The sequence below is a fragment of the Bubalus kerabau genome, chromosome 10, assembly GCF_029407905.1.
Source record: "Bubalus kerabau isolate K-KA32 ecotype Philippines breed swamp buffalo chromosome 10, PCC_UOA_SB_1v2, whole genome shotgun sequence".
Lineage (NCBI taxonomy): Eukaryota > Metazoa > Chordata > Mammalia > Artiodactyla > Bovidae > Bubalus > Bubalus kerabau.
Window position 1 is genome coordinate 12162324 of NC_073633.1, and position 16037 is coordinate 12178360.

Here is a 16037-nt window from a genome sequence, read left to right on the forward strand (position 1 = left end):
TGATGGGCTACAGTCCATGGGATCGCATAGAGTCAGACACAAATGAAGCGACTTAGCACACTCGCTGAAAGCTCCCTGACATAATGGCTGCATCTTGTCCCTTCCAATCTCCCGATAGTGCCTGCCACAGGTTTTGTACACAGTTTGTACTTCATAAGCATCTGCTGAATGAAGCTGACATTTTAGTCTTCTTCAAAGCTCCCCAAGTGTGCTAACCATAGCAGACACCAAAGGGAATGCTCAGAAAGGTGGGGAGGGAAAAGACATAGACCTGTTGGGTAAACTACAAGAAGCTGATATCTTTAGTGCTGGAGACTAATACTCATATGGAACGCCTGTGGAGCTCTGTTGTGTTATTCATCATATTTTTCCCTTTTGCTAGTATTTGTTCATTTACGAGGAAATGGTGGGTGAGTGTGGATTTTATTTTTCTCCTTCTGTTCATCCTTAAGCTTTTCCATTTTGTTCCCACTGGGTCATCATTTAGATGTCAGATATATGAAATGCCTGAAAGGATTTCGCACTTTCTTATAGAATGGTCACCATCTATAATGGATACTAGTGAGTGCAAGTTGCAGTTTATCCATTGTCATCATGGTCAGTGTTATTTATTATATATTGCTACTCATAAGTGGTTCCCTGGTGGCTCAGATGATAATCTGCCTGCAATGAAAGAGACCCAGATCAATCCCTGAATTGGAAAGATTCCCTGGAAAAGGAAATGGCAACCCATTGCAGTACTCTTGCCTGGAGAATCCCATGGACAGAGGAGCCTGGTAGGCTGCAGTCCGTGGGGTCGTTCGGAGTCGGACATGACTGAGCAACTTCACTTTCACTTTTCACTTTCATGCATTGGAGAAGGAAATGGAAACCCACTCCAGTGTTCTTGCCTGGAGAATCCCAGGGATGGGGGAGCCTGGCGGGCTGCCATCTATGGGGTCGCATAGAGTCAGACACGACTGAAGCAACTTAGCAGCAGCATTAGCAATGAAAGAGACCCAGATCAATCCCTGGATTGGGAAGATCCCCTGGAAAAGGAAATGGCAACCCATTGCAGTATTCTTGCCTGGAGAATCCCCATGGACAGAGGAGCCTGGTGGGCTACAGTCTATAGGGTCGCAGAGAGTCAAACATGACTGAAGTGACTTAGCATGCACGGAAGTGTAGAAAAGTATTTTCTTAGGTTTACTCTTGATAAGGTGAGAATCTCACACAGGACCTTGAGACACTTTCAAGCCTGTATTAGGTAATGCCTTGTTCAGACACAGAAAATGAGTCCTCCCCACCGCGTCCTATTCTGAATGATACTTTTCTCTTTCAAGCTGCACCCAATGGAAGACATCTCAGTGTCACCTGGAGTGTGCAGAACTTTGAGAAAACCTGTCACAATGAGAAAACAGTTATAGATTCAATGCAGTGTTACTTCTTTGAACCTCTGCTGTAAATCTGTTGGTTCTATTCAGAAGTCAAATTGCAAAGTGAATCAGTATATACGTAGAGGATTAATCTTCACTTCTCTGGTATAAAGACGCACAAGCAAATTAAACTACTGCGTTTCTGTACTTTGGCCAGGAATAACTTACTCATGTTAGCTTACGGTTGTAACATTGTTTCTGTAATTTCAAATGGGAAAATTGATGACTAAGAAACGAAAGTCTCTTAGTAATATGTCAAGATGAAGTATCAGATTATCTTTTTCCCCAAAATTTCTCAAGACAAGAAAAATAATCAGAGCATTGACCAAGTTCTGTTTTCCAGAAGGTGAGGAGGGTCAGGGGTCCGATTGAGGTGTAAGAGTGGGATGACAGGGAGCAGACACAGGAGCGAGGTAGTAGCTGTGTGAAGCCTGAGGAATGGACAGGTGAAGAGGAATTCCAGGACATTCTAGTTCAACTCACGCACCACCTTGTCAAGAAAACAGGCAGTGAAGTCGCATGATCTTCACCAAGGTTTCTGGAACTCTAGTTGCATTTTATTTGATTTGTCATTGGGTGTATGTGAGAGTTGGACTGTGAAGAAGGCTGAGTGCCGGAGAATTGATGCTTTTGAACTGTGGTGTTGGAGACGACTCTTGAGAGTCCCTTGGACTGCAAGGAGATCCAACCAGTCCATTCTAAAGGAGATCAGCCCTGGGATTTCTTTGGAAGGAATGATGCTAAAGCTGAAACTCCAGTACTTTGGCCACCTCATGCAAAGAGTTGACTCATTGGAAAAGACTCTGATGCTGGGAGGGATTGAGGGCAGGAGGAGAAGGGGACGACAGAGGATGAGATGGCTGGATGGCATCACTGACTCGATGGACGTGAGTCTGAGTGAACTCCGGGAGTTGGTGATGGACAGGGAGGCCTGGGCGTGCTGCGATTCATGGGGTCGCAAAGAGTCAGACACGACTGAGCGACTGATCTGATCTGATTAGGCTACAAGATAACCCAGCTATGTTAGGGTTACAGTAAAAAAAAAAAAAAAAAAAGTGGGGGTGCTCTCAAGGCTTGGATTTGGTGAAAGAAGGAGGAAAAAAAAAAAGGACCTTTGATGGAAAGATTAGAAGCCATGGTAATTCTGAATTTTACATCATAATAGTCATCTGGAGTCTGAGCAGAACCAAGACATACAAAGGGAAGGAAAAATAGTTACTAAAAAAAACTAGTAACTTCACAAAGTTAAGGAGGTTGAGGTTTCTTTGCTTGAGATAAATACAAGATTGGAATTTGAGGGACTTTTTATTAAAAAACATTTGTGCCTAGAAGTATTTGAAGGACAGAAACATTATTAGTCTAAGTGAGCTTGATGTATGTTGACAGAGCTGCATGAGACACTTTTACTTGCCTTTCTACTCTTTGTCTAACTTCATAACATCACATTGGGCCACGTGTGTCAGACTTAAGATGCCTGCCAAATTTAAGGCGCGTAACATGAGCAAAGAATGAATGTCTCTGATAGGCGGTATGCTTGTTTTCTCTCCTACAGTTATGCAAATGCTCTTCTTGCCATTAAACTGGAAGCCTTATCCCAAGAGCAAGATACCTTAAGCTGGAATGAAATTCAGAATTGTATTGATATGGTTAATATCGAAATTCAAGAAGAGAATGACCGTAAGTATGGAAGAGTTTCCTTCTCTAGTTATGGTGGGAGAATGAGGTAGCTGGACAGCACAGATCTCTAGATCAGGGCTGCCAATCTTGTGCTCATGGAGCCCTATGAGAAAACATTCTTCTTACAGGTATGTATGTATTTATATATAAATGTTATTTCTGTGCTACTATCCCAATGCATTATAAACATTACACAGCAAACATAAGACATAAAAGAATAGAATAAAATACATGAATACAAGTCCTAACTTTTAAAATTTCCTGGTACTTGAGCTTCCCTGATGGCTCAGCAGGTAAAGAATCTGCCTGCAATGCAGAAAAGCCACAGGTTTGATCCCTGGGTCAGGAAAATCCCCTGGGGAAGGAAATGGCAGCCCACTCCAGTATTCTTGCCTGGAAAACCCCAAGGAAAGAGGAGCCTGGTGGGCTACAGTCCAAAGGGTCCCAAAGAGTTGGACATGACTGAGTGACTAAGCACATGCACGCTTGAAAAATGACTAAAGAACTCAGTTTTTCTAAGCACTCAACTTTATTTTGACCTTTCATTTGTGTATTATTCTGAAATATGACACATATTTGGAGAAGGCAATGGCAACCCACTCTGGTACTCTTGCCTGGAAAATCCAATGGACGGAGGAGCCTGGTGGGCTGCAGTCCATGGGGTCGCTAAGGGTCGGACACGACTGAGTGACTTCCCTTTCACTTTTCACTTTCATGCATTGGAGAAGGAAATGGCAACCCACTCCAGTGTTCTTGCCTGGAGAATCCCAGGGACGGGGGAGCCTGGTGGGCTGCCATCTATGGGGTCGCACAGTCGGACGCACAGTTGGAAGCAACTTAGCAGCAGCGGCATGACACATATTCCTGCTCTAAGAAGAAATTACAACACAGTCTAACTATTGTTTATGATCTCAAATCATGGGGATTTGCTGTGTTTCTAGAACTTAGGAGCTCTCAGAATGTTTTGTCCTAGTATATTTTTGTAAGGTTTTACAACCTAAATGTCTCCGTCAACAGATGAATGTATGAAGATGTAGTGTGTGCATGTGTGTGTCTGTGTCTGTGTGACGGAATACTATTCAGCCATAAAAAAGAGTAAAATTGTGCCTTTTGCAACAATATGGATGGACTAGAAGAACATTATGCTAACTGAAATGTCATACAGAGAAAGGCAAATACTGTATGAGATCACTAATATGCGGAATCTAAATAATACAACGACTAGTGAATGTGACAAAAAAGAAGCAGAGTCACAGATCTCTCGTGGAACAAACTAGTGGTTACCAGTGGGGAGAGGGAAGGTGGGAGGGGCAAGTGGGAAGTACAAACTATTGGGTATAAGATAGGCTTACGAATGTACTTACAACATGGGAAATACAGCCAATATTTGTATACAAAAGATAAAAATGCTTAAGCTCTATGCTTACTCTTTATAAACATAACCAAAGTTTGCAATGTTTTGTTCTAGTTTGTTTTGGTTAAGCTCTTAGATCTGGCCTTCTAATACAGTATCTCATTTTGTTATACTACAGTCACTGGAGATAAAACATTTGACTTTGTTCATTGCATTTGCAGAGTTTTCTTCACTTTCTTTATGACTTTCTGTGAGCCCTGTGCCCAGTATCAAGACCAGGTTTACTTTTTGGCTAAACAACTTCTCACTGTAGACCTCTCGTAGAAAGCAGGGTCCGAGGGTGCTGCCTGGACGTGGCGTAACGTAAATGCCACTGTTAGACTGATCGCTGAACTTTTTTCCATTTTGTCCTTTTCAAGAGTTGTCTACAGATCTGTTTCCCCTTTTGTGACTGCAGGACTTTCTGCTGCCTCTCTGCATTTGGGGATCCCTGCCATCAGATAGCTGACTCTCTACCCACTTGGATCTTTTCTGGCCTGTTGGCTGGGGAGCTAGTGGTTCTTGCCAGATGTTAGTTGTGAGGAAAGCAGCAGTTTAAGCAGATGCTCAGCATCATCAGTGGGGGCTCGGGGTGTGGGGATGGCACTGGTGTGTGTGTCCTGTTGCAAAGCTCGGGCCCCCAGCCTCCTGCCTTCCTCCTCGGCCCCCTGGCTCCACACTTGCAGAGTGCAGCCATGGTTTGGGTGCTTTGGCTAAGGCCACTCAAATGTTGGCAAAGCACAAAATTATGTTGCATCTTTGTTTTCTAACATTTTCCCTATTTTTTGTGACCGTATGCGCAATCCAAGTTTGCTTTGGTGATTTCTGTATGTCCTGTTAATACAGGTGAAGATGTATCAATTCTCAGTGCTGAATGAAGATAGTTTTATTCTCATTCTTGACACTGACAAGGGGGGGGAGGGACCTGCCATTTTTTGTCCCAGATTATCAGATAGAGCCTTTGCTTTTACCAGGAAAAGAAAAACCGTAACATGTATATAACTTTAAAAAAAAGTGGTCTTTTGTAGGTAAATTGGGCGGGTGGCGGGGCGGGGCATACCACACAGCTTGTGGGATCTTAGTTCTTAAATCAAGGATTTAACCCGCGCCCTCAGCAATGAAAGTGTGGAGTCCCAACCTCTGGACCGCAGTGATTTCCTTGTGGGTGGATACTTTTTTGGTTTATTTATTTTTTTTGGTTGCACTGGGTCTTTGTTGCTGTATCCATGCTTTCTCTAGTTGTGGCAAGCAGGGGCTCTCTTTCTTGTGCTGCCCGGGTTTCTCATTGCGAAAGCTTCTCTTGTTGCGGAGCAGACTCTAGGTGCCTGGGCTTGGTAGTTGGGGCATTCAGTTTACTTGCTCGCCGCATGTGGAACCTTCCTGGACCAGGGATCAAACCTATGTCCCCTGCATTTTCAGGTGGATTCTTATCCACTGTACTAGCAGGGAAGTCCTTAGATGAATACTTTTAAGCAAAATTTCTTTAGATTTGTGTGGCATTTATCTAAGTAGCTGTACTATTAAGTTATTCTCCACGAGACGTATCATACAGCAATTATCACATTTCTTTTAGCCATCTCAGTTCAGTTCAGTTGCTCAGTTGTGTCCGACTCTTTGCGACCCCATGAACTGTAGCATGCCAGGCCTCCCTGTCCATCACCAACTCCCCGAGTCCACAAACCCATGTCCATTGAGTCGGTGATGCCATCCAACCATCTCATCCTCGTCGTCCCCTTCTCCTCCTGCCCTCAATCTTTCCCAGCATCAGGGTCTTTTCAAATGAGTCAGCTCTTCGCATCAGGTGGCCAAAGTATTGGAGTTTCAGCTTCAACATCAGTCCCTCCAATGAACACCCAGGACTGATCTCCTTTAGGGTGGACTGGTTGGATCTCCTTGCAGTCCAAGGGACTCTGAAGAGCCTTCTCCAACACCACAGTTCAAAAGCGTCAATTCTTCGGTGCTCAGCTTTCTTTATAGTCCAACTCTCACATTCATACATGACCACTGGAAAAACCATAGCCTTGACTAGATGGACCTTTGTTGGCAAAGTAATGTCTCTGCTTTTTAATATGCTGTCTAGATTGGTCATAACTTTCTTTCCAAGGAGCAAGCGTCTTTTAATTTCATGGCTGCAGTCACCATCCGCAGTGATTTTGGAGCCCAGAAAAATAAAGTCAGCCACTGTTTCCCCATCTATTTGCCATGAAGTGATGGGACCGGATGCCATGATCTTAGTTTAGCCATCTAGAAACTATATTTCCTTTCTAGGGGACTTAATATAAAAGATTTAATTTCTCTCTATTTTGGTTTGTCATTTTGTCAAAATGGAGTATTTTTACTTAAATTTCTTGAAGTATTGGGAAAAGGAAATGGCAACCCCCTCCAGTGTTCTTGCCTGGAGAGTCCCAATGACATGGGAGCCTGATGGGCTACGAGGTCCATGGGATTGCAAAGAGTCACACACGACTTAGCACGCTTTGAAGTACTGAGTTGGACATCATCTGTTTAGGTGATTGCTTTAAAAACTAAATTAAATATACCGTTGCCAGGCCTGAATTGCATAATATAGAAATTAAATCATCTGAAAGAGCTGAGAACTTCTCATGGACATCTTGAAAGTGCATTGCTCTCCCACCTCACCCCTGCCACACACTCCAGGGTCTAATCCCGTGTCTAAATCATGGTGTGGATGAGGTGTGCTGCTGATGGGAAATGTGAAAGCTGAACTGAGTGGAGAAGCTGTTAAATGCATTTCCTCCGATTTGGATGCTCTGCTGATGTCTTAATGGAAAGCTTACTTTTCCCAGTTGAACCTTAGTGGAGCATTAGTTTGACCAGAGAGTTTAGACAAGGTTTTCTTCCTGTGAATTTTTGCTTTTTAAATTTGGTAGGTACCATTCTTTGTCAGTTATCTCACTGAGACAGTAATGTCTCAGATACTGACATCTTTAAGGAAATGCCCACCCTCTTGTTGGACTAGAATGTTATAGTATCATATGATGATTCAAATAAGTGGGCCATGAGTTGAGGCTCAACAATCTTTGCCCAAATGGGATTTTCTCTTTATGTATGAACAGAGGACGTGATGCAGATGTGCCCAGGGGACTTCTGGGAAGGTTTTTCAGCCCCTGTGAGGTCACTGACTATGACATCAGCAGCTTGTGTTCCTATAAACACACCAAAAGCTTGAGCAGGTGATTTCAATCAAGTCAGCTGGACGGCACTCATTCCCAGGTGATTGGCCATTAGGTACATACATCATTCTCTTTCTCAGACGTAGCTCTGTAAAGATCATTCTTGAGTGGGATGTTTAAAAATATTTAGAACAGTAGACCCAAGGGGATGTTGAGAGAATGACATAAGTGTTCCATGCTCTCCAGTTTATAAATAAGGGTGAAGTGATAATACCCTGTATGTGGCTAGTATTGGACTTTCCCAAGTTCTTCCAATGTTTTGAGATAACCTAACTTGCACATTAGAGAAGTATTTTTGCTGCTTCTTCCAACATACTGGAGTATCATAATCTAGAATAATTTCTATGTATTTTAGAAAGTCCCTTTCCTCCTATAGATTTTTTTCATTCTTAACAATGGTCTTTATGGGGTCTTTTATTCAGGAGATACTTAGCTAAACAATTTACCTTAATTTGAATCTCAAGATGAAGATGCTTCTTAAAAATTAAAAGGATATATTCTGTTTCATAGCATATGATACTTAATAGAGTGGCTTCTGACTGTTTTTGATGAAAAATAACTGACAGAATGAGATAATGTTTGACTTTAAGTATGTTTATTTTCTAAGCTTACTGCTTGTTAATGTTTAGTTTCTTTAGTAATTCTTGTCCATGAGCACTCACCTGGGAAGCAGGAGCCCCCTGTTAGTATGTGAAGGTATGTACATGTCCATGTGTACTTTTGTGTATGTATATTCATGAATAATATACCCATGCATACATACACTGTAATGACTGATTTATAGTTTATTTTTAAGAATAATGTAGTGTTGAGAAGCGGCCTCCAAATAGGTCCTTTCTGCTAAACTTTCAAATACTTTTCCAACTGCATGACGTGGCTTCTGTGCTTTTCGTTCCTGGATGTTACAGTCTCTGTCCTAAGATCCTGTGTATAGTAGAGATAGTAGAAGTTTAAATTGGTAGGTATGCTTATTCATCCTTTGGTACATCCAAAGGGTTCCAGATGTTATTTTCCCAGATAGTATTAGAGAATTTGTGATGTTAATTAGCTGTACTTGAACCTTAAAAATTTCCCCAAACATGCATGACTTTGGTAATTTCTATGGAATCTACCTACTCTTGCTGGCTACATGTGGTTATTTTAACTAATTAACAGTAAATAAAATTTTAAATTTAATTCTTCAGTTATAGTAGCCACATTTTAAGTGCTCATCAGCTACATGTGGCTAATGGCTACCATACTGGATGGCCCAGAACATTTTCATCATCACAGAACATTCATTGGACAGAACTGAACTATATTAACCTTGAAAGTCACTCTGCTAACACTATAGGGAATTGCTTGGTTTTGAACTGTCTCTTCAGTGTTCTTTACAAAGTGGTAGAGTAGAGTAAACCAAATAATAGAATTCATATCCAAATCTCTTTGCAATTCTGTTTTCTTTTCTGTACATGTTTACAGTAAATTCTTGTAGCCCTGGTATTCTCTGATTCCGTCAAGCAGCAGTACTTGGCATTATTATCTAAGTGAGGCTTATGCTAGAAATGAGCTGCTACTTGTATGTCAAGTTATCTCCTGTTTTATTTTTCATAGTACTTCCCTTCTCTTTTATTCAAATTTAGAGAAACTGTGTTGATACTGAACTAACAAATTCCATGGGCCAACATTATCTCCTGTTTTTACAACATCTTTATTGGGATATAATTCATATACCATAAAATTCCCCCATTTTAGTGTGTTTTTATGGTGGTTTTATATATTTAAAAAATTGTGCAACCATCACTAGTATCTAAATTCAAAACATTTTCATCACCCCAGAAAGAAACTTTGTACCCATTCACAGTCACTCCCTTTTCCTTAGCCTGCCATCCCCTGGCAACAGCCAATTACTTTGTTTCTATGGATTTTCCTATTCTAGGTATTTCATAAAAAGAGAATCATGGAATATGGGGCCTTTTGTGTCTGGCTCATTTCTTTTAGCATAAGGTTTTCAAGATCCATCTGTGTTGTATCATTATACTTCATATTACTTTCTAGGTCAAGTAATATTCTATTCTATCGGTATGCATTTTGTTGATCCAGTTATCAATTGATGGGTATCTGGGTTGTTTCTACTTTTTAGCTCTTGTAAATGTTGCTTGTATAAACATTCATGTGTCAGCTTTTGTGTGGCCATAAGGTTTCAGTTCCCTTGAGTATATACCTGGCAGTGGAACTACTGGATCAAATGGAAGCTGTATGTTTAATATGTTAAAGAGCTGCCTGTTTACTGAGGTGACTGCCATTCTCCATTTCCACCACCAGTTTCATCCCATCCTCAGAACGCTTGTTATTGTTTGTCTTTGTCAATATAGCCATCCTAGAAGGCAATGGCACCTCACTCCAGTACTCTGGCCTGGAGAATCCCATGGATGGAGGAGCCTGGTGGGCTGCAGTCCATGGGGTTGCTAAGAGTCAGACACGACTGAGCAACTTCACTTTCATTTTTCACTTTCATGCATTGGAGAAGGAAATGGCAACCCACTCCAGTGTTCTTGCCTGGAGAATCCCAGGGACAGGGCATCCTGGTGGGCTGCCGTCTATGGGGTCGCACAGAGTCGGACACGACTGAAGCGACTTAGCAGCCGCAGCAGCAGTGGTTATAAAGTGGTATTTTGTTGTGATTTGCATTTGCCTTTTCCTAATAACTAGTGATACTGAGCATCCTTTCATGTCCTTATTTGCCATTTGTATATTTAAAGAAATATCTTATCAAGTCCTTTACCTGTTTTAAATTGGGTTTTCTTTTTTATTGTCAGGTTATAAAAATTCTTTATATATTTGATATTCTTGTTTATCAGGTACCTAAGGTTTCTTATCAGGTACAAAACTTGTAGATATTTACTCCTATTCTGTAGATTATTCACTTTCTTTGATGGTGTCCTTGGAAGCATAACAGGTTTAATTATTTTTTATTGAATTATAGTTGATGTACAAATTATATAAGTTACAGATGTTTATTGTTGATGTACACATTACGTGTTACAGATGTTTAATATATTGGTTCACAACTTTTAGAGGTTACATTCCATTTATAGTTACTTTAGAAGATTGGCTACATGGCCTGTGTTGTACAATATATCCTTGTGGCTTATTTTATACATAATAGTGTGTACCTCTTAAAGGTTAAATTTTTACAACATCCCTTTGTTCCTTTTTTTGTTTATGTTTTTGGTGTTTATAGATCAGAAGTATTGCCTAACACAAGGCCACAAAGATTTACCCTTACTTCTCTTCTAAGAGATTAAAAATTTATAGTTTAAGCTTTTATGTCTAGATCTGTATTCCGTATGGAGTTAATTTTTGTGTGTGATGCAATGAAGGGAGTCCAACTTCATTCTATGCAGAGGACATTCAGTTGTCTGTGCCCATTTGTTATGAAGACTGAATTACCTGTTTCATTGTCTTGGTCAGATATCAGTTGACTATAGATGTAAGGATTTATTTCTGAACTCTAAATTCTATTCCATTAACCTATGGGTTTCTGTTTATGTACCATGCAGTATTAACTGTAGCTTTGTAGTAAATTTGAAATTAGAAAGAGTCCTCCTATTCTGTTTTTTTTTTCCCCCAGCATTACATTGGTTATTTCTTGACCCCTTGCATTTCCATATGAATTTTAGAGTCAGCTGGTCAATTTCTGTTTAAAAAAAAAAGGCAGCTGGAATTTTGATAGGGGTTGCATTGAATCTGTAGATCAATTTGGAGATCTCTGCCATCTTAGTAGTATTAAGTCTTTGATCCATGAACGTGGGATAATTTTCCCCTTTATTTTGGTCATCTCTTTTTGCCAATGGTCTTTCATAATTTTCAGTACATATGTCTTATCCTTGTTCTGTTAAATTTATTCCTAAGTGTTTATTCTATTTGTCATCTATTTGTAGTTGGAATCTATTGTGGAATTTCCCCTTAATTTCATGCACATTGCAATTGTAGAAAGATATAATTGACTTCTGTACATTGACCTACTATGTAACCTTGAGTGCTGTGCTTAGTTGCTCAGTCATACCCGACTCTTTGTGACCCTGTGGAGCCTGTCAGGCTCCTCTGTCCTTGGGATTCTCCAGGCCAGAAGACTGTAGTGGGTTGCATGCCCTGCTCCAGGGGATCTTCTCAACCCAGGGATCAAACCCAGGTCTCCCACATTGCAGGCGGATTCTTTTCCATCTGAGCCACCAGGGAAGCCCAAGAATACTGGAGTGGGTAGCCCATCCCTTCTCTAGGGGAATCTTCCCCACCTAGGAATCAAACTGGGGTCTCCTGCATTGCAGACGGATTCTTGACCTGCTGAGCTACCAGGAAAGCCCATGCAAGCCTTAGCTGTATTTTAGCTTTATTTAGCTTTGTTTGGCTGTATTTAGCTTTATTAGCTCTTGCAGTTTGTGTGTGTGTGTGGTCTCCCCAGCCCCTCTTTCTAACTTGATCTTTGCTATAGGTGATTCAAGAAAACTTAGGATGTACTGTGACTTAAAAGGAATTCTTTGTCTTCATTTTCTAGGAGTTGTAGCTGTGGGATACATCAATGAAGCCATTGATGAAGGGGATCCTCTGAGAACTTTAGATAGCCTGTTATTACCCACTGCTAAGATTAAAGATGTGGATCCTGACTTTGCCCTGCACTACCAGGATGTTTTATACCAGGCTAAAACACAGAAATATATGGTAAGTCTTAGTAGGTGTGTTTTTTTATTTATTTATTGTTAGTTGTCTATTTTTTACATAGTAGTGTGCATATTTTAATCCCAAAGGACCTATATAGCATGGAGAACTGTGCTCAATGTCTCGTAACAACCTATAATGGAAGAGAATTCAAAAAAGAATATATATATACATATATATATATATATATATATATATATATATATAATTTCAACTCTGTTTAGATAATAGGTGTGTTTCTTTTAAATTTACAGACCAGTTTGGGGAGAGAGGGGAAGGGGGGAATCCAAGGGACACATGATACCGTTCGAATGGTCTGTCCTTGTCCTCAAGAGGCTTAGAAACTTCCTGAGACAGAGGGCATTCCCACATAAAATCCACAGCCGTGGAGGTGAGTATGGTGGCCAAGTGTCAAAACGAGGAATGCTCAGAGTGACTCGGAGATGGTTGGGGTTGCTGTGGGCTGGAATCCTAAGATAGGCTGGTGTGGAGGTAGATCAGGAGCAGCTCACGAAGGGTAAAGATGAGTTGGTTTGATGGGTGGGAGCAGGATGATGCAAACAGGTAATGGCAGGGCTACGTGGGCACCAGCTTGGTGTGTTCTAGGCACAGGTGGAAACTGACCTGGCCACGTCCCACTGCAGAGCAGAGGGTTTCAGCTGGCCACAGGGCTCATACTGTGGTTGTGAGATATCCCGTAGATACTGGCCAGCCTGGAAGAACTGGGTGGATGGGAAGAACCGTCTCCTGGTGCTCCCTGGGACTTAGCCACTGTGGCTGCCATGTCCCCAGGTGCAAACCCAGCCCCAGAGGAGTGGGCATCTTGTTTGTACTGGTCTTTACAACCCAGGAATGGCCTCATCTGGAACAGGAAGAACATTTTTGTCTATGGCAAACATTTATTGATCACCTGCTGTTTGCCAGCCACGATAGTGGATACTTTAGCTAATGCAGTCCTCGGAATAAGTCATAGCAGCCCTGTGAACTAAGTGTCATTATCACCACCCCTAACAGTTGCTGTGAGGATCAGATGAAGGTGAGTTACGTGAGGCATCCATAAAGCACGGAGGGTAAGGCTAGGCCATCCCAGGGAAGGCTCAGAGGACAGAAGGCCCTACCTTGGGGAATATTTTTCTTCAGCTCTAATGAGGCAGTTTAGTAGCATGGAGTGAATAGGATTTACATTGGTTTATTTTTTCACTTTTATTGAATTTCTATTTTTTTATAGTATGTGTATGTATAAGTGTATAGCATTTGACATGGAGCATGTCACCCAAAAAAAAACCTTACCTATGCAAAAAAAAAAAAAATAGGGAGAGACTCAAGCCAGGCCTTGTGTGCCCTCATCCCAGCAGTGGGAGCAGACCCTGTCAGCGAGGAGGACCAGGCTGCCCTCCGCTGTCCCTACCAGTGTAGCTGTGGCCGTAGCACGTGACACAGCATTGGACGCTAAAGTTATTAGTTTTGGAGACAGACAGGAACCATTTAGATCTTGGCTTTGCCACCGATCAGCTAGGGATTTTACTCAAGTCACTAAAATTCTTTATGCTTTGGTTTTCACATATGTAAAATTAAAATTATAGTACCTACCTTATAGGATTATGATGAGGCTTAAATGATTACATAATGTAGTAAATGAATAATATATACTAACACATAATTCCCTATTAACACATAGTTACATTGATTATAATGTATGTATGTATAAGTATATAGCATTTGACATGGAGCATATCACCCCCAAAAAAGGGTTTATGAAACATAGCTGGTGTTATTGTGGTACCCCTAGCTGCCGTGCAGGTCAGCGGGTGGTGCGTTGATGTCTTCGTCGCAAGGTCTTCGCTAGACACAAGGCCTGTTCTGGCCACAAATTGGGATCTTCTGCATGCAAAACAGAGGTAGACCTGGGTTTCTCTGCTGACAACCACATGGGGGGATTGTCTTTGAGGTGAGACTGACTCCACAAACCTTTATAGGCAAGCAGTGGATGTCCGCTCCTGAGCACCCCAAGCTCAGGACTTTAGGTCAAGGTGCAATTCCACAGCACCTCTTCAGAGCACTCAGAAGCCCCCCGGTGTCTGCGCGGCACTGCCTCTCTGTGGGGCCTCCCCCTAAGTGTGGAGTGAGAGTTGCTCAGCTGTGTCTGACTCTCTGCGACCCCTGGACTATACAGTCTGTGGAATTCTCCAGACCAGAATACTGGAGTGGGGAGCCTTTCCCTTCTCCAGGGGATCTTCCCAACCCAGGGACCAAACCCAGGTCTCCCGCATCGTAGACGGATTCTTTACCAGCTGAACCTCAAGAGAAGCCCAAGAATACTGGAGTGGGTAGCCTATCCCTTCTTCAGGGGACCTTCCCGACCCAGGAAATTGAACCGGGGACTCCTACATTGCAGGCGGATTCTTTACCAGCTGAGCTACCAGGGAAGCCCTCCTAAGTGTGAAAGCGGTGCTCTTATAGTGTAATTAGAGCCCTGAATATGAGCCTAGGAATCTGAGCTAGAGCAGGCATTAAACCACTATTGACCTATAAAATTAGAAGCTTGAACTACACTATATTGCCATTAACTGAGAGATTAAAGGGCTTTGCTGGTGACTCAGACAATAAAGAATCTGTCTGCAATGCAGACATGTGGGAAGATCCCTTGGAGGAGGAAATGGCAACCCACTTCAGTATTCTTGCCTAGAGAATCCCATGGACAATGGAGCCTCATGGGCTACAGTCCACAGGGTCACAAAGAGTAAGACTGAAGTGACTGAGCACAAGAGGTGATGAAACACTACAGCCCCAAGTGATGAATCTGATTTGGTCAAGTTGCCATCTTTAAACACATTTCTCTTTCTCTGCTCCTTCATTTTGACACATTGTTTTCTCAGCACATTCTCTTTCCCTGGGGAAAAAAAAAGACCTGATTCTGTTATTTAGTGGGGGTCTCTCTTTGTCTTTGAACCTCTGCTGTTTTGATACCTGTAAATTTTCAGTTGTGTATATGAGGCTGTTTCTGTGCCTTACTTTCCAAAAGTCTAGCCTTGGAAAATAATAGAGGAAAATTACATTACTGGTATTGTCAGTGTGAAGTACAGCTTGTGCCAAAGTATATAGTCATTAAGAGTCCAAATGGATGACATCTTAGTAGAATGCTCAGTTTTATCAAAGATTGAGGACGGTGGTGTAAGTTGAGGAGAATTCTTGGTCCTCGATAACAGTATTTCAGGTATAAGCTTGCATACGCACCAGAGTCCTTCCATTTCTTGAGGGAAAGGCTGGGAAGTGGGCCTGGCATATGTTCGCAGAGAGCACACTTTTAGGTCTAGTCACTGGAGGCAGTGAATTGTCAGCTATTTTTAAATTGTAGCCTTTTCTTGAGAATTTTGGGAGGTGTATGAATTATACATCCCAAAAGTTCTTGTTTACTGCATAAAAGTTAAGATATAGTGTTGAATTTTTTTTTCTGTAGGTAAAACTGTATTACAGTTCATTATTTTGCAGTTTGCAGAAAGCAATTTGCAGAAAGCAGTTCCTTCCATTAGGGTTTCTGTCATCTAGAAACTTATTTTAGTTGTTTTTTTTTTTTTGCTTGCTTGCTTTAGTGTTCACCTTAGTTTTACTCTTCATGTAACCACACAGATACTGTAAATGTTCTTTGTGTGCATTTTTGTA

General features: G+C 41.6%; 1 protein-coding gene across 3 annotated transcripts in view; it reads left to right on the forward strand.

Annotated features, from left to right (window-relative positions):
- The window catches only part of IQGAP2 (IQ motif containing GTPase activating protein 2), a 305783-nt gene that overhangs the window by 200429 nt on the left and 89317 nt on the right, over positions 1 to 16037 (forward strand). For all 3 annotated transcript variants that reach the window (XM_055536607.1, XM_055536609.1, XM_055536608.1), the window contains exons 12-13: positions 2968 to 3092; positions 12217 to 12380. In XM_055536607.1, coding sequence (XP_055392582.1) covers positions 2968 to 3092; positions 12217 to 12380 — 289 coding nt within the window. The remainder of the gene's footprint in view (positions 1 to 2967; positions 3093 to 12216; positions 12381 to 16037) is intronic.